The sequence below is a fragment of the Telmatherina bonti genome (assembly GCF_933228915.1).
Source record: "Telmatherina bonti genome assembly, chromosome: 7".
NCBI lineage: Eukaryota > Metazoa > Chordata > Actinopteri > Atheriniformes > Telmatherinidae > Telmatherina > Telmatherina bonti.
Genome location: NC_136625.1, coordinates 6,806,860 through 6,832,803, shown reverse-complemented (window position 1 = coordinate 6,832,803; position 25,944 = coordinate 6,806,860). Strand labels below are relative to the sequence as shown.

The 25,944-nt window shown below is 44.1% G+C and overlaps 1 protein-coding gene across 1 annotated transcript in view; it reads right to left on the bottom strand.

Moving 5' to 3' along the window:
- The window catches only part of dnaaf11 (dynein axonemal assembly factor 11), a gene marked incomplete at both ends in the record, with an annotated part of 52,336 nt that overhangs the window by 14,501 nt on the left and 11,891 nt on the right, over positions 1 to 25,944 (bottom strand). The window contains 5 exons of the mRNA XM_079243320.1: positions 8,342 to 8,421; positions 10,155 to 10,250; positions 14,927 to 14,996; positions 15,252 to 15,317; positions 16,797 to 16,874. Of these exons, the coding sequence (XP_079099446.1) occupies positions 8,342 to 8,421; positions 10,155 to 10,250; positions 14,927 to 14,996; positions 15,252 to 15,317; positions 16,797 to 16,874 (390 nt within the window). The remainder of the gene's footprint in view (positions 1 to 8,341; positions 8,422 to 10,154; positions 10,251 to 14,926; positions 14,997 to 15,251; positions 15,318 to 16,796; positions 16,875 to 25,944) is intronic.

Here is a 25,944-nt window from a genome sequence, read left to right as displayed (position 1 = left end):
ATCAGGTTCTGTGATGTTTGTGACTGGATCAGGTTCTGTGATATTTGGGACTGGATCAGGGTTCTGAGATGGTCTGGGACTGGACCAGGTTCTGAGATGGTCTGGGACTGGATCAGGTTCTGAGATGTTTGGGACTGGATCAGGTTCTGAGATGGTCTGGGACTGGATCAGGGTTCTGTGATGTTTGGGACTGGATCAGGTTCTGTGATGTTTGGGACTGGATCAGGTTCTGTGATGTTTGGGACTGGATCAGGGTTCTGTGATGTTTGGGACTGGATCAGGTTCTGTGATGGTTTGGGACTAGATCAAGTTCTGAGATGGTTTGGGACTGGATCAGGTTCTGTGATGATTGGGACTGGATCAGGTTCTGAGATGGTTTGGGACTGGATCAGGTTCTGAGATGGTCTGGGACTGGATCAGGTTCTGAGATGGTTTGAGACTGGACCAGGTTCTGAGATGGTCTGGGACTGGACCAGGGTTCTGTGATATTTGGGACTGGATCAGGGTTCTGTGATATTTGGGACTGGATCAGGTTCTGAGATGGTTTGGGACTGGATCAGGTTCTGAGATGGTTTGGGACTGGATCAGGTTCTGTGATGATTGGGACTGGATCAGGTTCTGAGATGGTTTGGGACTGGATCAGGTTCTGAGATGGTTTGGGACTGGATCAGGTTCTGAGATGGATTGGGACTGGACCAGGGTTCTGTGATATTTGGGACTGGATCAGGTTCTGAGATGGTTTGGGACTGGATCAGGTTCTGTGATGTTTGGGACTGGATCAGGGTTCTGTGATGTTTGGGACTGGATCAGGTTCTGTGATGTTTGGGACTGGATTAGGGTTCTGTGATGTTTGGGACTGGATCAGGTTCTGTGATGTTTGGGACTGGGTCAGGTTCTGTGATGTTTGGGACTGGCTCAGGGTTCTGTGATATTTGGGACTGGATCAGGGTTCTGTGATGTTTGGGACTGGATCGGGGTTCTGTGATGTTTGGGACTGGATCAGGGTTCTGTGATGTTTGGGACTGGATCAGGTTCTGTTATGTTTGGGACTGGATCAGGTTCTGTGATGTTTGGGACTGGACCAGGGTTCTGTGATGTTTGGGACTGGATCAGGTTCTGAGATGTTTGGGACTGGATCAGGGTTCTGAGATGGTCTGGGACTGGATCAGGTTCTGAGATGGTACGGGGTCGGATCAGGTTCTGAGATGGTCTGGGACTGGATCAGGTTCTGTGATGTTTGTGACTGGATCAGGTTCTGTGATATTTGGGACTGGATCAGGGTTCTGAGATGGTCTGGGACTGGATCAGGTTCTGAGATGGTACGGGGTCGGATCAGCAACCATGTTTACTGCACTGTTGTTCTGATCATGAGTGGAGTTTATTATTTTGAAAAGCTCAGAACCGTATGATTTTCCAGAACCAGCAGAAGAAGAATCGATGATTCCCGATATAAACCAAAGATCTAGATTCTTTCACTCGTCCCAGTTTCTCCACTTGAATCATTTAATTTCCTTTAAAATCAGAAAGGATTTCTGTTTTTTCCTTTTGCTGGGCAACACCGCCCCTGCAGTTTGGAGGTGGTACTGCTCCGCCTGTTACAGTTTGCTCTCTGAAAACTAAAACCTGCATGAAAGAAACTGTCGTCATCACTCGATGTCCTGAATGCCCGAATATGTGAAGTGAAAACACACTGAGTACAGAAACATGCAGGTTATTAATGATAAAGGGGGTCTCCATGGGGAAGGTGACAGATCTGAGTCCATCTCAGTAACAGGTGAACCACATCGTCAGCACCTCCCCATGAGAGATGAATGGAGTAATTAGTGCAGAGCTCCTTTGCTAATGCCCTCAGTTTCTGAGGTCCAGACCTGCTCTGTGGAAATGAAAGTGGTCACCAGTTGTCTCTGGTAATGAGGAGCATTCAACACCTTCAGAACTGCAGACGGTGCAACATACATGAAGTCATTTGTTAAAAAGTCTGCTTCGGTCACAGGTTAGTGTTCTAATTTATAAACCAAGCCAAACAAATTGGTCATTAGGGACCTGATCGCCGGGTCTGTGGTCAGGGACGGTGTCAACGCCAACATTATTCCAGTAAGACTTGGCTGCAGAGGCCAAATGACGGATAAATCTCTTCAAATCTTTAAAACGTAGCTGAAGTTTGAAGAAAGTTTAGAGTAAAGAGAATACGTTTGGTTGATATTCTACCAGTAGAACCATCATGAATGACTTCTGATAAATGACTGATTCAAGTTAAAGTGCTGATTGTCTCAAATAAAAGAATATTCAGCATTAAGTGGATCAGGTTTCCGTCAGCAGAAACTTCATGTGCTGCTTCGTCACCTGAAGAACTCGGCTCAGACTCTGGGCGACACTGACAAACAGTTTTCACCATTTTAAGACATTTAATCAATAAAATGTCAGCAGATTAATTTCAGTCTGGAGAACGAGTCGTCGGATGAAGCTCTGAGGACACTGTGTTTGGATTTTGGCTATAAGTGATGCTGCTGTCACCGCTCACAAACAATAACGGTAATGTTTCAGGATGAGACATTATTACAGAAGGAAAACTCAGTTTGTGTCAGCTCTGATCGCAATTTCTGCTCTTTTAAGTGTTTTAAATAAGGTTTTAAGTATTTAAATTGTTTTGGTGTCTTATAGAAAACACTATATATGGTATTTTAAAGCAGAAAGCAAAACAAAAACACATATTTCTGTGAGAGGTATAACGTGTAATAGCCTTTAATCATAAAGTTAAAACTTAAAATTAAAACAAATTTATCCAAACGTTTAAAGGAAGCAGTCAGCTACAACTGGTTAAAGCCATAAACTCTGCTAACTAGGGGTTTAAATCACACCATATTTTAATTTCAGCATGTAATGATTTAGTCTCTTCCAATATCACAAATTCTGGCACAATTTTGATTCAACTCAGAATTTAAAAGGTAAATATGACAATATTACAACTAATATAAAACCGTTATTTCCATTTTTATCAAAGAAAATCACAACTAGCACCAGCAGCAACTGGATACCAGAACCCTGATCGTCTTGGATATAAACTGGGGCTGATTCATAAGAGCAAGAGACATGATTGGAAGGAGAGAGAAAGAGAAATAAGACAGACCATCATGCTGACTTTTACTGTCTAGAGAGATCTCTGAGAAGAGACAGGGTGAAGATGGATGCTGGATTATCCGTCGTATGGGGAGAAAATTTGACAAAGTTCAGGAGTGGTGCTTTAAAATGCTGACGTCATGTAAAAGAAAACTGAGGGAGGTACAGTAGTATCTATTTGTAGACAAATTGGGACAAAGTCAAAACATAACAGAATATTCACCATTTTTGTCATGGATTATTGTAACAATTTAAATTATGAGAAATACTAGTTTTTGACCAGAATGTGACTTTGCAGTCGGACTTTGCGGCCACCGTAATTAAGACACTATTGTTGTAAAAAATAAAAGAGCGGATGGCGGAGCTACACAATTGGTTCACCGTTGGTGAAGCCAAGTAAGCCGACTAAACGTATGAGACGGTCTCTTGTCATCTGTCAGTTTACAAAGTGGTTTAAAGACTTCTTTTAAACATGAACAACAAGAAGATGAATCAAAATTACCACTACAGTTATAATAAGCAAGTAGAGTCTGAGCATAGCATGTTACCTACTCTGCTAAGAGCGAGAACTTTCAAGAAAAGTTCACTTTGGTCCAGTTATTTCATACGCCACGTGAATTTCCATCCAGAGCAGGTTGGAGTTGTGCATGTCCGAATGTTCATCTGCTACTTGTCGCATACAGTTCCATACTTTATCACCACCTCGATCAGCTGTCCATTATAACTATTTATATCATGGGCAGTGATAAGTCCAATGACAACTGCATTAATTTCATATATATGCACACGCAGTTCGACAAGTTAAATCCCTGTAATATCACTCCGTTACCGGGCGTCACCATAGCAACACATTATTCAACAGCTTCAGATCAGCTGGTTTTTGACAGGTGAATGAGAAAAACGTGCTGCAGCTTGACAGCAGTTTAGTGTAAAAAAAAAAGTACATTAATCCCAACATTAAATAGTTCCGTACAATCTCGTCAGCCGGATGAGATTCTACGAGAACTGAGGCTAATCCGCTAAACACCGTTCAATGGAAACACCTGCAAATCACAATGGTTGTTTGTCAAACTGACAAATATCACTTATTTAATGAAAAAATGTAATGGAAACGCAGCCTCAGATAGTGACTAGATGAAGTGGTCTCATGGTGAGAACAACGATGTGCAGCTTTTATAGTTTTACATCGTGCTGCAGCCCTTTGTATTAACCAAAGTGTTAATGTTATTTAATAATAAATATAAATGTCTGCTATCTGCACTGTTTCTCTTAATAAGAAGGCAGCGCTGCTTTGATATCACCAGTTTGACTTTGAAAGTCACCTTGACTCCTTCAGATCCAGTCAGGAGGCTCTCTCAGGACAAAACCTGCAGGTTTCAGATAATGTTTGATATTCCATTATTCCATAACTCGAACCACACTTCTCTCTGCCTCGTCTCATCAGGAAAATCCATTTCAAACCACATGATGTCCTTCAGCTCTGTTTCTATGTGGACATGGAAGCTGTGGGAAAGCCCGGGGTCAAAGGCTGCTTCCAATCATATCCGTGTGATGCAATAACTCTGCAGGCAGCAGCGCTGTTCGCTCGTCACCTTGCTGGAGTGCCGCAGCAGCTTAGCATTTTTATCCAGTTTTAATTTGAGGATGTAGCATTGAGCTGCAGATCTTTATGGTGTTTGATGGGGGCCAGCTGAAGGACAGGAAGCGGCTCTCAGTCATAAAATGATAATGATGATAGTGTGATGATGAGGGCAGCTCCGGGCAAGGAGAGCGAACCATACTGTACAAACCACTGCTTAAAGTTCACCTCAACACCACCGACCATCTTAAAATGATTTTATTTTTCCGTTATGGAACACCAAGGTGTCTACATGAAGCAGCAGCCACTGAACTTAGCTCTGTAGCAGGATGGAAACATTTTTGCATTTCTGGTTAAAATAAGTTTATAACACTAACAAGAGTTAAATGGTTAAACTTGAAGCAGTAACACGAAAAGAAATACTAGCTTTTGTTATTACAAAACCAAAAATAAGTGATTTAAGCAGCTTGATTTCCATAAATTTATGATGAAATTAATTATAGTCACTGAAAAATTACCCATAAACCTTTAAAGTCACACAATGGAGTGTAAATTATTATTATTTTTGTATCTCAAGTCCTTATTTTGTCCTTTAAAGAAATGTAAATATTTACGGTTTTCTGCCATGCATTTTGTGAAAATTATAGTACAGAAAGTGTCCACCAGGGGGCAGAAGACAAGTTTGTGTTCAGCAGGGTTTAGTTTTTACCATAAAGTGATGCAAAAAGTCTGAGACACCATATCAGGAATAAGAGATTGAAGAGTTAAAGAAATGAAAGACTTCATCCTGTCTCTTCTCTGAGATCTCTGTAGCTGGTAAAAGTCAGTTTGATGTTGACTCTTCCTTATTTTCCCGACTTCCTCTGATAATGCCCCCTTGCATTTCTCTGATGCATGTTAAAACCATAGACTCTATATAAAAAGATGGGCGGAGCCTCCGCGACGTCACCCGTATGTTTCTGAAGAGCTGAATTGAAACTCGGTGGGCGGTTCCTACCATCACCATCTTGGCAGGGTCATGCGCGTCGTCTCACCCGGAAAATATAAATAAGGGCAAAGAGGTGAAGCTGAGAGGGGGGCTGTGGGTGTCATGGTGGATGATTGACACCGAGCAAACTCCGAGCTGCCTGTAGCTAAGAGCTAACCTAGCTAACCCTGATATAACAGGAGCTAACCAGCTAACGGAGGTAAGCAAGCTAAAGCTAAGTCACGGCTAAAAACCGCAGTTCTACGTTCTTCTGACTTGAAGTGGGAGATTGGGTACCTGTCAATCAAAAGGACACGCCCCTAAATATGCTGAACTTCGAGATTAAATTACTTTTAAACTGGCGAGTTAGAAAAAAATTCACTCCCCCCCCACAGTTTTCATGAAGGTAAACCTGACCTACTAAACCTAAAATGGATTTTTGAACCAGGTTGTAAACATGTTTATTTCTGCTGTAAACATGTTTATTTCTGCTGTAAACATGTTTATTTCTGCTGTGAAGTTGGTCTTTTTAACATTGGAGTCTATGCGGATTTGCACTGTTTTGCAGCCCCTAGTGGATGAAGGGGGAACTGCAGTTTTATGAACTTTTACATAGGCTTCACTTTTAACCGCCGGAGATGCCGTTCATCTTTCATATACGGTCTGTGGTTAAAACAGACGTGTACTTCCTGGTGTGTAAAGTGAAACTCAGCTGTGACGTGACGCTCCAAGCTGGAAGGAAAGTATCGCTAATCGTGGTTCTCAGGATGCTGCAGGGCAAGAACAGCTCCAGGAATGTACAGATGTCAGTGTGCTATGAAAAGAGGCGCCGAGTTATTTTGTTTTGCTTTGAAAGAAATTTTAATATTTGCTGCTTTTCTTCCAAATGATGACTTAATGACAATGTTTGAATTTTATTTGTCCTGTTTTATAGACAAATTTGATTCATTTGAGTCATGTTAAAGTTAGATTGAAGGAAAATTAAAAAGCAGACTCGTCCAAAATCTGCCATTAGCAGCTGGTTGGTGGTTTGTGGGTGTTGCCTGGAGGTTTGAAGCACACAGACGTTTTTTTGCTGATGTGAGTTTAGTGGCTGCAGTTCTGGTCAAGGTTATCTGCGTCCTGCTCATCGTCATCGACACCGATGACATCCCGGATTGTGCAGTTTAATATACAACTGGTATGTGTAATTAGGACAACAGGGACTTGATAAGCTGGAAGCATTTGAATACGTTCATGCTCAACTCAAGGCCAAACGCAGACGAACATTCCTGCAAACAGAGCAGTGATCAGTTCATACAACACACAACCTGCAGGCGTCAGATCCGATGCTCTTTATACCTCATTTTTATTACAAATCGCATATTTTATACTCGCTTTATACATCAAATGTTTGTCTTAGAGTTTAAGAAAATCCTTTGTTGGATTTTAACCCATAAGCGTCCAGCGCAACATTGCGACTCCGTACCCAAACGTTTCTCTCTACAGTTGTTGCTGCCACAGCTCCACAAAGACCAAAACTTTTACTTTCCTCTTCCGTCAATGTCTCCTTAAAACGAAACCCATTCACCATGTTGTTGCTACGGCTGGACAAAACGTTTAAATAGCAAATGCTCTGCTGCCGTCCATGTTTACTTCTGCAAACACAAAGATGTCACACGCATGCACACGTCACCGTGTCTACGCATGCGGGACGCTTCTGGTGCGCATGAGGTTCATACAGGAGATCACATACAAGTCACGTTTGATTGGAAATGTGAACGGACTTTCAGAAAATTCGGATTTCACAAAAACATCCGACATGAGCAGCAAGCCCTGCAGTCTGAACGGAGCCTATGATTAGTGGCAGAAATATAGTTAGTATAGTCCCAGATGCAGTCAGGGTCCCGTGAAGGAACAAAAAGCAGCTGTCCGTCAGGTTTAAACATATTCCTCAGGATGTCGAGTTACAATACAAACCGCTTTCCTGTTTTTTCATCTTAAAACCACAAAAAACTCTGAAAAAGAAAAAAATTGGCATCATGTAGCATGTTTCCCATGAAGGGAATGTATGGAGCTGTGTGCACTCTGATTGGCTCATTACATTTGAGGGCGGGACTTAGCCAGAGACCAGTTTTTTTTCTTTTGCAGCAACAGAACAACATCGTCATCACTTGCTGTAGAATCCATGCTTGTTTCTGTCACCTTGCATGTCTTCATAATTTATCCGTAATTTCATGTCACACTTGGTGTGTGTAGACAAAACCACGTTTGTTTCACCTCCAAATTATCTGTGTTTATTTGCATCTGTCCCGGTGTGTAAAAGCCTTAAGTCTTTTTTAAAAAGCTTTATTACATATTTTCTGATGTAAAACCCCGTCAGACCGCTGGCTTTTATGTGCTTTATAAATAAACTTGACTACTTTGGCTAAAGATTAAATCACAGATGACTGACCTGCAAAACGCCGTTTTTTATTGCAAAATTTAGATTTTATGTAATTCTAGGGACGGCGGATACGTAGAGATTGACGTACTTCTGTCTTTAGAGCTGCTTGATGAAAATAACCGGGAATCTAAAAGGAAACAATAAAACTAAAAGTAAGAAGAAGTTAATTCTCATGCGTGCTTTGTGTGTTAATCCCAACACAAAGTCTGGACATCATATATCATCAGATCTGTGTGTGAACACACATCTCTACCTCTTCTCGTCCTTCGATGAGCTCTGACGTGGTCTGCCAGGACGCGAGGCGGTGTTTGTCGCTTTGATTTCACTATCGGCCTGAAACGACAGAAGAAAGCTGTTCAGTGCTTCTGTCCTACAGATTCCTGAGCCGTTTACTGGCTTCCAGATGATTCAGGATGCAGCTAAAACCGTCTGGGTGATGAACAGCAGCAGCTCCGACTCTGCAGGATCATCACCTGTCGCTCTTTATTGACGCGATAAAGAGCTGCTTCGGTAAAAGTCGCTGTGCAGAACGCTGATCCACACAGGTTACACAAAGCAGCAAACAGGAGGGAAAACAAGGAGGTGTGAAAGTTTCAGGATCATCAGGTTAAACGTTTCTTCTCTGTTTCCATCCACATCATGGAAAATATGGGAAAATAACCGGAGCAGCTTTTCCTGAAGGATGAAATGACGTTTAAAAAGCAGACAGACTGGAATGTTCTTTCTTCTGGCTGTTAAACCCTTTAAAGCTCTTCTTCTACGCCTCATAAATAACGTTATGAGGGCGGGGATACTTCACAAGTTCTCAGGTTGATTTCTTTCATTCCTGACGGCACGTTCACATCACGTTCTTATCCGAATCAGAGTCTGTTTGCTCTGAAAGTCGCTTCGTTTGGAGAAATGCGTCAAACAAATTCAGATGTGGACCAAAGAAAGGGACTCGGTCCGCCTACAAACGCAGGTCTCAAGCAGATCAAACACAGATAAGCTCCCTTCCTGCATGGCGTAGCGTTGCATTGTGGGTAAATCCATAGCGATGGCGTTAAGGGTCCTCTGCCTCGTCTGGTGTTCATACTGCATCCATTGTTGCAGTGGATTTCTGCAGGATACTTGCATAAGACACAATAAAAACCCAGAACAGCCATAGTTTGGTCTCCATGTTTAACTGGCAGGTGGAGGAAACAGTTTTCTTCTTCACGTCTTGTCCTCTCTTCTGATAAATACTAGTGCAGCGCCACCTCTGGTGGAAATGGGGATATATTATTCTGATGGTTTGACCAAAGTGCAGTGTGAACACGGTCTTGGTTCGCATGGATACACCCCCCTACAGCTGAGTCCCCAATCAGACTGAGTCTAGCAGACTATCCTGATGTGGACACACCCAGAGATTACTTTGACAGTTTCTCCTGTAGTCCCGTCTGAGAACTGGAAGGTCTTTCATCAGTCCTTGGCAGCCAAGATTCTTTATAATCTGTTAGTAAGAAACCGTTTTAAAAACTTCTTGATTCTTTTAGTGCAGAGAGATGAGCCACCAACCACTTCTGTTTGGAAAGACTAAACTTCTGGTGGATGCTCCTTTTATACCTAATCCTGACACCCTTACCTGTTTTAACGCTGTGCGTCTCTTTATTCTGCCTGCTTTTGCTTCTCTTCCAACGTTTGAGTGTGGTGTTGCATCAGAAAAGTTCTCCCGACCAGTCAAAGTTCTTTCTGCTTGTTCCAAACAAGCTTTTCTGGTCGCGTTCAGAGACTCAGCTGAAGTTTCCAGTCAGCATAAAACCTGGTAAAGTTGAGGATTGGTGTTGTAAGAAGAGTTTTATGTCACGTGGACCTTTCATTTCAGAAAGAGCTTCAGCAGACGTGATTAAGATCCATCCTCTGGGGAGCATGAACGCGTTTGACACTTTTCATGGAAATAAAACTGAAGATATTTAACATCAATTAACCTCGGCTCCACAACGCTGGTCTTCCTGACTGAATGGTGACGGCCTTTCAAAGTTTTCCTGCCGCAGCATCCCGTACCTGGCTCAGGTGTGCATGTGCAGGCCGAGCGTGGCCGTACCTACCCGGGGCATGGTCAGGACCAGGTGTCCGGTAGTTTGGGACCTCCGAGCCGTCGAGCTGTCGGGCCTCACTTCAGCCGGCAGGACAAGCTGAAATATCTGCAGAGTGAATTATTCAGAAGTTTAATTAGTAAGATTAATGTGCTGATCTGAGGTTGACGCTGTCCCAGTGTGTCAAATGACTTTAATCATTAGCAGGTCTTTTTATAGCCGCGCTTTCCAGAAACAACCAGAATAGCTCCGAATGAGAGCCGCGGCAATCAATCACCGGAGAGAGGTCCTGTGAAAACTAAAGACCATCCATGCGGGGGGATAAATTAGGCATAAAATGAGACTTTTTCAGTTTTCAATTTACTTTTATTTCAAACTGGGAGTGGATTTAATGGAAACGATGGTGCGAGGAGGCCGAGGAGAAGGAAAACTTGCAAACTGCAGCCGTCCATCAGCGACGGGAGGCGTGATCTACGCTCCTCACAGAGGACTCGTCCAGGCGATTCTGCTGCTTCCCTCCATGAGCTCATATTTAAAACAGACTTTTAAAGGCCTGAGCTGATGTATCGCTGCATAAATCACCACACTGCTGCAATCAGGCTGACCCCTGGCATAAAACATCCATCCATAAATACTGCAAGTAGAGCCGTGGCATTCAGGACTCCAGAACTGCAGGTTAGGTGTTACTAATGTTTGCTGGAGGGTGAAAACACAACATATTGTGGCTGCTGGATGGTTATACAGCTGTTTAATCAGGCTTAAAGGTCGCTGCGGCGTGTTTGCAGGAGATTAAAATGCTTCACAGTGAAGCTGAGAAAAATACGGGACCAGACACCTGCAGATTAAAGACCGAGCTTCTCTTCACAACAATCCACTTCAACACAGACTCTGATATCACGCATAGCTGGAAACAAACACCTGACATGAGAAAAACCTCTCATCATCTGCTGGCACTGAACTCTGCAGGAAATCACAGCTTTCATCTCAGCAGGTGTGATGACTCTGCAGAAGCTGACGGCTTTTATATCCTCTGGCTCTGACTCTTCATCATCCCAGCATCGAGTGGCCGCTCATCATATCAGTCAGTACGTAAAGCTGACAAATCCGTCCGGGAGGAGGCCGAGAGCGGAAGGAGGAAGGTGCAACGTCGACACAGAGGCAGCAGCGGCGGCAGGCGTCGGTCAGGGTTGATGAAAATGTCACGGAGCACATCTGGAAACATCTGGAGCTTCAAGAGAAAAACGATGAAACGAGACCGAAGCAGAGCGATAAACACAGGAAGAACACACTCAGGAGCAGAGCTGCCGTTTTAAGATCAGCTCAAGTCTGAAAGCTAATTTAGAAGAAAAAGTTGCAGTTTGCTTCATGTAAACCAGGACATAAAGCTGATGCTGTGTGTACATGTCAGATCTGCAGGTCCCGGTCCGGTCTGCATCTCATCAGATTTAACTTTGTTGTCATCATGATCAATACTTTTAAACTGTTCTGAAGGTCTTTCAGAGTTTTTCTTTCACTTCTCTTTATTTTCATCCGGTTTTTGTACCTGATGATCATCAGAGGAATGGTTTTTTTTTATTCTTTAAAACCTAAAGCTCCTGAATCAGAGTTGACAGACAGCGAAGAACCAGTTTCAAACTGGATTTAAACTGGATCTTCAGTTTCATGTGTGTAAAGCAGCAAAGATCAGCCTGTCAGACATAAAACAAGGAGATTCCCTGACAGCTTGAAACTGCGTATCTCAGCATGGAAACACAAACTGAACACCCAAACGAGAAATATAGAGGAGTCAGGATCCAAAATCCAGCAAAGACCTGAGAGATGCATTCAGACCTCCAACTGATCTACTGTCGGCCGAAGCCTCATTAGAAATGGTCTCCATGGAAACATGGCTGTTGTTAAGGAAGGGAAACGGGAATAAAAGGCAGAGGTCACATGACAAGAACTGGACTGAAGATTAGAGGCAACAGGTCTGATGGAGGGATTGGTCGTTCAAAGAGTTGGAAGAACTATTCCTGAAGACTTCTAAAAGAAATGAAAAAGTTTGTCTAAAGGCCATTTATGCTCTATGCAGAAGACTAAAAAGGAACATGTCTTTTTCTGCATCCTTTATGTCAGTAATTTGCTCCATTTCCAGGTTCTTTAACAGAGCAAGACGCCACAAACTGGGAGGGCGGTGTAGAGTAACATGACTGGTGCAACACCTGCGAAAGGAACAGAAGACGAAGAATCTACTCAGCATTTAGTGACATCATCTACTAAGTTACTTCTGAATCCACCCATGACCAGTAACCATCCATCACCAGTATCCATCCATCACCAGTAACCATCCATCCATCACCAGTATCCATCCATCCATCCATCACCAGTAACCATCCATCACCAGTATCCATCCATCACCAGTAACCATCCATCCATCACCAGTATCCATCCATCCATCCATCACCAGTAACCATCCATCCATCACCAGTATCCATCCATCCATCCATCACCAGTAACCATCCACCACCAGTATACATCCATCCATCACCAGTATCCATCCATCCATCCATCACCAGTAACCATCCATCCATCACCAGTATCCATCCATCCATCCATCACCAGTAACCATCCATCACCAGTATCCATCCATCACCAGTAACCATCCATCCATCCATCATCAGTAACCATCCATCACCAGTATCCATCCATCACCAGTAACCATCCATCACCAGTATCCATCCATCACCAGTAACCATCCATCACCAGTAACCATCCATCACCAGTAACCATCCATCCATCCATCACCAGTATCCATCCATCACCAGTATCCATCCATCACCAGTATCCATCCATCCATCCATCACCAGTAACCATCCATCACCAGTATCCATCCATCACCAGTAACCATCCATCACCAGTAACCATCCATCCATCCATCATCAGTAACCATCAATCACCAGTATCCATCCATCACCAGTAACCATCCATCCATCCATCATCAGTAACCATCCATCACCAGTAACCATCCATCCATCCATCACCAGTAACCATCCATCCATCCATCACCAGTATCCATCCATCACCAGTATCCATCCATCACCAGTAACCATCCATCACCAGTAACCATCCATCCATCCATCACCAGTAACCATCCATCCATCCATCACCAGTATCTATCCATCCATCCATCACCAGTAACCACCATCCATCCATCCATCACCAGTAACCATCCATCACCAGTATCCACCATTCATCCATCCATCACCAGTAACCATCCATCACCAGTATCCATCCATCACCAGTAACCACCATCCATCCATCCATCACCAGTAACCACCATCCATCCATCCATCACCAGTATCCATCCATCACCAATAACTACCATCCATCCATCCATCACCAGTAACCACCATCCATCCATCCATCCATCACCAGTAACCACCATCCATCCATCCATCACCAGTAACCACCATTCATCCAGCCATCACCAGTAACCACCATTCATCCATCCATCACCAATAACCATTCATCCATCCATCACCAGTAACCACCATTCATCCATCCATCCATCACCAGTAACCACCATTCATCCATCCATCACCAGTAACCATCCATCACCAGTAACCACCATTCATCCATCCATCACCAGTATCCATCCATCACCAGTATCCATCCATCACCAGTAACCACCATCCATCCATCCATCCATCACCAGTAACCATCCATCACCAGTATCCATCCATCACCAGTAACCACCATCCATCCATCACCAGTAACCATCCATCACCAGTATCCATCCATCACCAGTAACCACCATCCATCCATCACCAGTAACCACCATCCATCCATCCATCACCAGTAACCACCATCCATCCATCCATCACCAGTAACCATCCATCACCAGTATCCATCCATCACCAGTAACTACCATCCATCCATCCATCCATCCATCACCAGTAACCACCATCCATCCATCCATCCATCACCAGTATCCATCCATCACCAGTAACCACCATCCATCCATCCATCACCAGTAACCACCATCCATCCATCCATCACCAGTAACCATCCATCACCAGTATCCATCCATCACCAGTAACTACCATCCATCCATCCATCCATCCATCACCAGTAACCACCATTCATCCATCCATCACCAATAACCATTCATCCATCCATCACCAGTAACCACCATCCATCCATCCATCACCAGTAACCATTCATCCATCCATCACCAGTAACCACCATTCATCCATCCATCACCAGTAACCACCATCCATCCATCCATCACCAGTAACATTCCATCACCAGTAAGTACCATCCATCCATCAGTATGCCACCACAAGGGACACATGAAAGTATGATGGTAGCCTCTGAAACATACAGACTATTTCCATGTGTAAAAACAGTATAGATGGGTCTCTATGAGGTTTCAGATAAAATTTAAAACTTTGCAGAACAAACATTTATTTCAAAATTCCTTCAAACTGCAGAAACTTGCAGGATGAAAGACGAACATCTGTAAAATCCACAAAGGCTTGAGGATTTGTAAAAAAAAAAAAGAAAAAAAGCAGTAAAAGTATAACACAGTAGTGAATCAGCAAAATGTAACTGTAGATGGAAAAGCTGCAGAGCAACACTGACCTCTTAAAATGTCGACAGACTGAGTCTGAGTTGTTGTTGCTGCCCTTTAAGACGTTAAATATTCCAAATGAATGCGCCCAAAACTGTGCTGACAAGCTCAAAAATACGTGTTAATTCACTGAAAAGGTCATGAAGTAAAGCAGAGCTAGTCTGAGATGTACCTTTCCTTTCACGCTGACTCTGGCGTAGGTCGGCTGAACGTCTACGTCTATCAAGCAGGTGTCCATGTGTCTGATGGGAGGCAGCGGAGATCCGGGTCAGTTTCCATCTCATCTCACAAGAGCTGAATCATGATAGTGTTTCCAACTCAAAGTCTCACTTTGCTCTTTTTAGCACTGCATCAGTCAGATTAGACATTTCTGCTTTGGCGGCAACATAAACCTTACTCATAACAATTCTACTGCTTGTCTAACAGATAAGCAGCAAATAAACAAGAAGAACGTGCTATATAACGACTATATGTCTAATAAATGAAGCTACCAGTACCTGTAAACTGCCAGGTCCAACTCAACTGTGTTGTTTTCCTCGTCTTCAGTTAGACAGAAATCCAACCTGACGACACGCAGAAACAATAACAGATGTAAAGAAAAATTCAAATTCTACTGATCTGACACCAGAAAACTGCTCCCCCTGCAGGCAGGAAGAGGGAACTACAGCATTTCCATACAAATCAAACAGAAATGATTCCTTTAACTGGAGGTGCTGGAAGTTTACTTCACCCAGTAACATAATACTGAAACATTATGTCAACGTCTGGTTGTGTTTACACAGCTACCTATTACTAGAAGGTGGAAAAGTCATGGGTTTGGTAAGGAGATCATACAGAGCGTACCATCAGGAAGCCAGATCAGGGGGAAGACCGAAAACACCAAGCAGAAGCTGAGGACATGAACTGGAACTACATGGATGGATGGATGGATGGATGAATGGATGGAAGCATGGATAGATGGATGGATGGATGGATGGTGGTTACTAATTGATGAATGGATGATGGATGGAGGTTACTGGTAATGGATGGATGGATGATAAATGAATGAACAGATGAATGCATTGATGGCGAGTACTAATTGATGGATGGATGGATGTATGATAGATGGATGATGAATGGATGGATGGATGGAGGTTACTGGTGATGGATGGATGGATGGATGGATGAACAGATGGATGCATGGATGGATGATAGATTGATGATGGATGACCAGATGGATGGATGAAGTGATGGATGGAGGTTACTTGTGATGGATGGATGAACAGATGGATGCATGGATGGATGGATGAACTGATTAACAGACAAATGCCTGGATGGATTGATGATGAATGGATGAATGGACTGATGAAATAACTGATGGATGGATGGATGGATGGTTACTGGTGGTGGATGGGTGAACAGATGGATGGATGGAGGTTACTGGTGATGGATGGATGAACAGATGGATGGATGGATGAATGATGGATGGATGAAGTGATGGATGGATGAATAGATGGATGGAGGTTACTTATGATGGATGGACGGACAGATGGATAGACGATGGATGGATGAATGAACTGATGGATGGATGGATGGATGGATGGACAGATTGATGGATGGATGGATGGATGACCAGATGGATGGATGGACTTGTTCAGTTCTAACCTCAGCTGTGTGTATTTTCAAGCCAACTTCATAACGACATGTTAAATACGGCTCTGTTATAAAGTCAATCATCTGCAGCATCATCAGCTCCTTCAGGCTGGACTTTGACCGACATCATGCTGCATCTTAAAGAGACTCCTGTTTCTCTGTTGGTCATTAGGTTTATGCACCATTTATTCAGATGATTTCTGGTTAAATAAATAGGGAATGTTGAGAGACCGCGTGGCAGATTGCTTCTGTTCCAGCTCCATCCTAAACCTAACTAACTTCCTAAAAACTAAAGCCAAGCTTAGTTTGAACATAAAAATGTCGCACGTCAACTAGAAATGGAGAAAACGAAGCAGGAAAATCCTTTTTAAAGAAACTGCATTGAAATCTTCTCTTTTAGAGGTTCGTACTTGGGCTCGTTGACATTCAATACTTGTCCATCAGCCGTGATCAGCCTCCTGGGTGGCTTCAGCTTCTTCTCTTCCTTCCTGCAGGGAGGAAAACAAACAACACGGAGGTGTTAGAGTCTGTAAAACACATCCAACAACGAGGACGTCAAACACCTGAAACAACCTCCAACTAATGGAATGTTTTAGAGGAAACTCAGAAAAAAGTAAATAATCTCACCAACATTCTCATTATGGATGAAAAACAACCAAGCCTGCAATACGACGAAGAAGCTGATCTCACTACATCAGAACCAGTTTGACAGATAGAACCAGTTGACACGGTTAGGGACCCACTGGACCAAAAGGTCTAAAACGGGTCGTTTACACGTCTGCAGGTTGTATAACGTCTCTTTAACGTGTAGAAGTTAGAATAATAATGAAAGTACAGTCAGATCTCTGGCTGAAGGACTGATGGAAAAGTTTGGAGATTTTAATCATTTTTACACAAGAGAGGAACAAGAAATCCTAAAAGACTACGTTGTAAGTTGTCACAGTTCTTTAACGTAATGGTCGTCATCCTTTTGGAGCCATGTCGACCTCGACCTCCTGAAAGTCTCCAGCAACGCCGTTGGGGGTCCCACCCCTCCAGTCTGAGAAGCGGTGCTTTGTAGAAGTTGTAGAAATTAACTCTGAAGCCTCAAGCTTCTTCTTCACTACTACGATTTTTTTTTTCTTTTTTTTTAGGGCAGACGTAACATTTAAGGATTGGGGGACGATTCGGGGACGATCCGGGACCCGTTGTTGATTCGATCACCTGTAAGACATCGATCCTAATCTGTCAGGAAGACTGTCAGTGGACGTTACAGCATGTATATGTTTAAACTGGAGGCATATCCACCTCCAGCTGCACGAGGCAGACCGTTATGCAGTCACAGCCCTCCATCCATTAGTCATCAGCTGCTCAGTTGGTCTGACGACGGCAGAGGAAAGCGAGTGTTTAGCAGTTAGCAGAGGGTCGGCCATCACAACCTCGGCATCCAGACGTCAGGAGGATGAGGAGTGCGACAGTCTGCTCCGCCACACTTCCTGGTCTGGTCATTTACAAGAAGAGCTGAAGGTTTCATTGATTTCATATGACTTGTTTGTTTAGGGGGCAGAAAACTCTGACATGTTTAAGTCTGAATTTTTTTCCTGTTGAAATTTTTTTTTAAACGTCTTCTTTGTCATGATGGTAAAAAGAAATCTGTTAATTCTGGGGTAGGGAATGTTGGGAGCTAGCAAGATGTGAAAGTGGCCCCTCCCCCTGCCATGGCTCCTCCCATCACGACCCCTCCCCCTATCTGACTCTTCCTCCCGTATTGGCTCCTCCCCTTTCTTGGCTCCTCCCCTTCTGGTTCTGCTCCTTGCGTGATCCGAGGCTTTTTTATTCGCAGTTTTTTCCACCAACGATTTTCTCTTTCTCGGCTGTTTAGCAGGAGGAGGCAAATAAACCGAGCCGGGTCGGGAAATCCTTCCTGCATTTTCTCAGCCATGTTTGCCTTCCGAGTTTTTTCTTCACTACTTTGTATTTTCATCCTAACACGCTGTTTATATGCAGGGTGTGGCTATCAGGTATGCGCTGCTGGAGGGGGAGGAGGGGAGCCAAGAGAAGAAGCTACGAAATATAAGAAATGAACAACTCCATTTGGGTCGGAACGTTTGGATTGGTCAGAGTTTTTACAGATTTACAGTAAACTGAGGGGTCGAACTATATTTCTTATTGTTCATGATTACAGAATGAATAGACTACTATCAGGACGAGGAACTACTTCACCCAGAGGAACATGTCTCTAAGAAATGTTACCTACTGTAGCTTTAACTGCTGGACCTGAATGAACTGAGTAGAAACTGCAGGCAGTGATTAATGGGAAACGCTGAGTAAATGATGCTTCATGACAAACTGAAGGACTGAAAGGTTTCATTATTAATAAATAAACCAGATGAAACACCTCAGAGAGGAGTTGCAGTGGAATTTAAAGGAACCAGGTCTGAAGCCACTGTTAGAGGAGCATTGCCTCCCTGACACGCTCACGTCAGCCACTTCTCTGATGTGGTCTCTCTAACAAAATGAGCATCCTGACCTCCACCTCCCCTCTTCTACAGCAGTTCCTCCCTTGACAAGGTCGCAGCGAGGCTTCCCGAGCTGTAAAATCCAGCTCTATAACTTCTGTGACAGGGCCTCTAATAGACCACTGAGTCATGGCGACATCTGAGGTGACAGCTCCTCTGCTGGTTTTACTGGAGTCTGGAGCTGAGGTCGATCTGTTCAGACACGGCCGTGTTCAGCTCCGTCTTGCAGAGAACACTCAATCCTCTCTGGGTTTACTTAAACGACTCCAGATCCTGAGCAGAGGAGCCAGAAGCTCAGCGACGTCTGCAGCTTCACCTCACAGGCTCGGTGGTGCATCGCTCCGACAAGTCAGCACCTCTTTCAGCACCCAGTAAAGAACCCTAAACCTCACACACGCGCCATCTAAATACACCTCTATAATTTCATTTTAAATGTCTACAAGCTCTCCGTTTTGGTTTGTAACTGGACCACCTGATACTTCCTGACTCATCCGTCCATACCCCCTCCGTCTAACAGTCTACGTTCTCCTACGGGTACTGAAGCAGCGCTACGTAACTTCCTGATTTACTGACTTGTGTTGATGCTGCAAAAGTTAGGAAATGTCCTGAGAGGAGACAAAAAAACAATGAAGAGAACAAGACAACAAAGCAGCTGGACAACCAAGCGTTCATCCATTTACTACGTTGCTAGGTCCACTTCAGGGTCACAGGGAGGCGGCAGTAAATCCCAGCATTCATCAGGAGAGAGGCGGGGACGCCTGGATGGGTGGCCAGTCCATCGCAGAGCCCCAGATGTTAATGTCCATTAATCAGAACAACCAGAGGTTGGACCGCGAAAGCTTTTGTTTGTTTTTCTATTTTTTGAGGAATTAAGTGAAGTTTTCACATTTTGGTTTTGGTTTATTTGTACATTATGGTGTTTCTCATATTCAATGTTTTTATTTGTCATTTTGTCTCGTTAGAAATAAAGAATTTAAATAAAACAAAAGTCTAAAAGAAGAAAGACAACCAGCTGCTAAACCTGTAAAATAAAGTTAAAACATCTTCCAGGAATAGACGGCAGACAATCATCAGGAGCACCTGAAAGATGACAAACCATTCCAGCTGGTAAAGATCCCACGAAACACGAGGTAATGCTGGAAATCCGGGGGGAAAGCCAGGAGTCAGAGCAACCGGGAGGAGGAAGGCAAGTCTTGCCATCAGCGAGGTTTTCTACATGTGATGCTGCATAAAGATGCAAAAACCAGGCATCATACGGCATCCTGGTTCCAGCTGCGTTCTCCGATCCTGAATCCCAGAACCAGCAGCGGTTCTGGGATTCAGCAGCTCTCTGGCTAAGCTGGACGTCAGGACGGTGAGAACCATCCTCGCAATGAGCACAAAGTCTGGAAATATTCCTGCCGCATGAGAACTAAGCCTTCGTCATGTCTATAAAATAAAAAATCAGATTCTCCCCCACAACCCACAGCTGTACCCCTCAAACTGAATCTAGGTGATTTAATTACCAGTTGATCCGTTGCAGGAGTCTGTGACAAACTGGGAAAAGCCTGATGGAAACATAACGGCAGCTACTGGAGAATAAACCTGCAGGAATCGGCCTCCCAGCAGCAGCGGTTCGACCCGACGCCCAGGTAGACCAGGCCAACCTGGACAACCCCCCCGCCCAACGCCCCCAGCGACCTCTTCATTTCACACTCTGAGTTAATCTTTCATTTAATTTCTTAACATCCGACGGCTCGCCGTTATGCAGATCCTTTATCCAGATCTCCATCTCATCCTCACACCTCAATTAAGTACATCCATTCATCAGCCTGTCAGTCCGTCCATCCCGAACCTCCAGGTTCCGGTCCACGGAGCTGGATCTTCATCCGATGCCTGCTTCCTCCCAGAGGAACAGAGCAGCTTGGCTGACCTTATCGCTGATTTCCACCTCAGGAGAAGGAAATTCATCTTCCCTGACAGCCCGGTGAAGGAACGACGGCGTGCATCACGTCAGCTCGCTCTGCGGTACGCCATCGCCGGGTTTTACTGCATCCGGGCCCAGAACGAGTCTGATCTGAGGGAGGCAGCTTCAAAGAGCACTAATCCGTAAACACAACGCTTCTTATCAGCAGAATGGCTTTTAATGCCTTTCTACCAGGTAAACAGAAGGAAATGTCTGTTCGGAGTGAAGCGACGGAGACGTCCAGCTGCAGAAGACGGAGGTCTGATTCCACCAGGCTGACAGGAACAACATGTGCACAGCCAGAAGACAGATGCTGAAACACCTCCAGGCCCGGGGAAGCCGTTTCCTGTGGGCAGGAGATAAAGTAGTGGCAAGAGCGCCGCCGCAGCAGGACGCTTCCACAGTATTCATCATCCGCAGCGTTCCTGAGGCTGGAGGTGTTAGGAAAACTAAACGCTGTGAGTCAGTGCTGCGTCTCGGGTCAGCAGGCCGAGCAGAGGGTGAACACACACTGAAGAGGCAGAAAAACGAGCAAAGAGCACCGCTCGGTCACACGGCGGACACAGATGTGTGTGAACGGTCGATAAATGGCACCGACCGCCGATCCGTGACCAAAACTGTCCGTCATGGTCAGAAGGAAAAGTCTTATTTACCCTGAAAAACATAAATCCAACCTCAGCTCAACAGCATCGTAGAACAGAGTCATTAACGACCAAAACAAAGACGACATGCAGTTTGCATCTCATCCGGAAGATCCTGCTGGACGACGTTAGTCTGGAGGAACTTTGCTCAACGCCGTTGCTTCACTCTAGAGCCGAGCGATATGACAATATACATCATCTGGATGATAGAAAATGTACCGTTTCATATGAGGCTCCATTGTTTACACCACCATAAGCTGCTTTACTGCAGTATTTTATGTCAAGACGCGCTTTACGGCACGCTGCGATATATAAACATGGAGGAAGATCCAAAGTGATGTTCCTGAAAGAGGGAAATTTCTGTCTGGATGCGGTTTGGATATGAAAAGAGCGACGTGGAACCGACAAAAGACTAGCTCACAGTCCCAACAACGGACTCTGACACAACTATCTCATTTTATCACCTGCGCAGGAATCAGAATAAAGAATACAGAATAAAGAATAGAGTCAACCAGCAAAAGCAGCAAAAGCAGCGTCAAGTGGAGGCGAAAGCTCAGAATAAACACCAAACGCTGCAGCAGGTATTTACCTGTGGAACGTCATACGGCCATAGTTCCCCCAGATGGAAGGAGATCACTGCTGCTGTTGCCTAGCAACATCTGATACACAACTGATGACTGACACAACATTACACAGTTTTGTGTGGTTAAGTATTGTTATGGGGATATGAAATGAGACATATCCGGATGGGAAGTTTTGGTCATATCACCCAGTCCTAACTTCACTCCGAGAGCGGCAGCATTGATTATGCCGTTTCCACCCATCCGTTCTGCTGCTGTTTGGGATGATCCGGTTTACACGGACACAAACTTCGTCAATCTGACTGAAAGGAATCTGATCAGGTTCCAGCTGACGTGTTTACACAGTAGGGCTGTGACGATATGCTTTAGTCTCGATTTGATTCCGATTTTTTTGGGTACCAATTCGATTTAAATTGTGATTCTCACAATTCCTTGATATTGCTAATTTTTGTAGACTAGAAACAAAAAAATTGCGTAAAACTTTTTTTTTGCTCATCATTTTTCTTGATTTCAATTACGAAAAAACAACAAAGTAGCCAGACCATCATTCTGCTGCTATAATGCCCAAGAAGACAAATAAAAAGATTTTTAAAAAAACAAAAAAACAATAAAAATGAACAAAAAATTTATATTATTTTTATTAATTTGAAAAAAATCGATTTTTTTGTTTTAAAAAAAAAAAATCGATTTTAAAATTGTGAAGCAAAACATCCCGATATTCGATTTTTCCATTAGATTTTCCCACCTCTGTTGGACAGTGCTGAAGATTCTGGTCATAACTACTTTTGCAGACTTTCAGCAGTGCAGCATGAAATCTTTAGATCAGTGGAAGTTTTTAACCCGCCTTCATGAACAACTCGTCATTGCGAACCTTTCCACCATCGAGAAGCTCAACAATCCTCAAGTCTTTTATAGTTTCTAACCTTGTATCCTCCTTAAAGTCGCTGTTTTTTCAGAGTTCCCAGAAACTAATTCCAACGGGATTCAAGCAAGCGCAGAAATGACAACAGGAACGATCAGAGGGATGGGTACGAGTAAACACCGGCTTATCCCAGTGTTAATCAGGTCCCTCTGGATGGGATCAGAAATTCCTTCCAATCGAGGCCAATCCGATCAGCCGACATGTTTACAACATGCGTTTTTATTCTGACTGGCGTTTGATCGGATTAAAAGTGCTCCAAGTGAACGTTTGTTATCCGGATCATGATCCCTCTCCCACCATGCCAACACTCTGGTCTGGTCTGTCCAGCATTGCTCCAGACGTCTTGTGGTTTGTTCAGATGCAGCGTTACCAACCTGAGCCGTGCTGCCATGTTGGTTTTTACAGAGAAGAGAGTTTCTCCTGCAAACCGTGCAGCTTTGCTTGTTTTCCACCTGGACTGTTAAAGCCTGCAGAAACAGATGGAGATCTTGGTCTTTTTGCAGTTTTTCTGACTGTTAAACGGTCTGATGTTGGACTGAACCGGCTGGGACGTCCACTGGTAGGAAATCAGCTGTCCTTAATGTTTTGTGATCGATCGACCCCAGATAGTCTGGAAATAACCCGATAACCTTCCCGGTTTGATGAGCACCAACAGCGGTTTTTCTCAGATCATTGCTGATGTCTTTCCTCCTTGGCATCGTCTGTTTCCTGTGGTTGTCAGTCCATTGCAGAGACAAACATCGACTCATCTCACTCCCAGGGAGAGTTTATAGCGATGAGTCTACGGAGAGAAGCGACACGGTGAGACTGGAATCACTGACTGATGAACCCGGACCGACCCTGAAGGCTCAGCGAGCGAAGCTTGCTGGGTTCACTCCGTCGATCTATCATGTCCACTTTATTTGTGCGCTCTTTAATCACAGTTCCAGTCCTGGCTCCATGACAGCCAAATTATAGAGGTAGACTGAATATATGACTCAAAGTGAAGTAAAAGTGACAACAGCGAGGCGCTCCAGTTACAACAGACTGAAAACCAGTTGGTCAGAGAGGAACGCAACCTTCAGATGAATATCCTTCCATCAAGCTCTGGTTCCATGTGCTGGTGAACATCGTATTACTGGTGATGCACAGAAGTGTTTTCTTCTTTCACATAACCACAACATAGTGTGCGCTTTGGGACATGGTCCTGCTGGAAGTTTCAATCAGAAGATGCTACACTGTATTCAGAAAGGGACGGACGTGGTCAGCAGCAACACATACTGGTACTAAGGAGACCAGTAAACACACCAACAACCATGCTGTGTTCAAAGCCACTTAAAGCTACAGTAGGTAACGTTGCTCAGAGACGTGTTCCTCTGGGTGAAGTGGTTCCTCGTCCTGATAGTAGTCTATACATTCCGTAATCATGAACAATAAGAAATATAGTTCGACCCCTCAGTTTACTGTAAATCTGTAAAAACTCTGACCAATCCAAACGTTCCGACCCAAATGGAGTTGTTCATTTCTTATATTTGGTAAGCTTTCACATCCTGCTAGCAAAGCTGACAAAGAAGACGTTTAAAAAGCTTCAACAGGAATAAAACCCTAAATATGTCGAAGTTTTCTGCCCTCTAAACAAACTAGTCATATAAAATTAATAAAACCTTCAGCTCTTCTTTGTTCTTTGTTGGTGAAAAAGCTGCGAACTAGAAAAACACTCAGAGCGCAAACCTCTGCCACGGCCTTTAAAAAGTTCCTGGATCCAACGGTGATCCGGATCACCACCAAAATTAAATCACTTCTTCCTTTTTACATTTCCAACAAGTCCGGAAGATTTAAAAAAATCCATCAATAATTTTTTGAGTTATCTCGAACACAAACAGATAAACGCCGATAAAAACATAACCTCCTTGGTGGAAGTAAGAAAAAAGCCTTAGATCAGGCAAGGAGGAGAACCAGAGGGGGAGGAGCCAAGATAGGGGGAGGGGTCACTGCAAGGGGAGGAGCCAAATAGGGGAGGAGTCAAGACAGGGCGCCACCTACCCCATTCTTTAAATCCCGTTTCTTCCTCATCACGGCTCAGTTGGACCTTCAGCCGTGTGATTGGCAGATTAGCTTATTGTGTTGATGTGAACTTGAACAGGTGGAGTTGATGAGGAGCTGCTGAGCGTACATACGTCTCCCTAGGGCGGCTGCCTTGTGTTTACCTGCCCTGCAAAGTTCCTGAAGTCCTTTATGCTCCTGTATTCGAGTCCCTTCAGCCCCACAGAGTGATGCGATGCAAAGCTCTTCGGCCACAATGATCAATCGATCAGTTGATCAGTTCCTTAGAAACACTGATTGGCAGCCCGGTCATGTTATCACTCCATCCATCAGAGTGGCGTAAGGTCGCTAAGAGGAGCGACTCCTGCTGCAGTTAGCCCAGGCAGCGCTGAGGCTGAACGAGGAGCTCAGGAGGAGCCGAAACATCAGACCAACTCAGCGTTCACACGGTTAACCTTGTCCGTGCCGTCAGCTCAGATAAAACCGCCGTTTCGCTCACATGACAAACGTCAGCGATAATTCTGCCCCTAAAACGCTGATGAAAACGCTCCATTTACGTCTCGGGAGTGTCAATCTACAGGTCTGTTGAGTGCTTGTGACAGCCGGCAGTTCAACCTTCACAGAGGACGTTCATGTCCAGCGTGGCGTGCTTTCATTCTGATCCAACCAGATTCCAGTCTCCATTTTGATACAAACCTGTAAAACCTTAACATTTTAGTTAGTGAACTGTTCAGCGACGAGCTTCTGTTCAGCAGTAACTGGAAGTCAGACTGACAGATGAGCTTCCGCTCCTGCAGACATAAACATCTGCAGAAAGTTGCTCGCTCTCAAAAAAATGATTTTTTTATTCCGTTTCAGTCCCGTTCTGCAACCCGGCTGCTGCTTTTATTCCACTTAACTCGGAACTATGAATCATTCCAGCATAAAAAGGCTCTTAACTCAGAGTGAT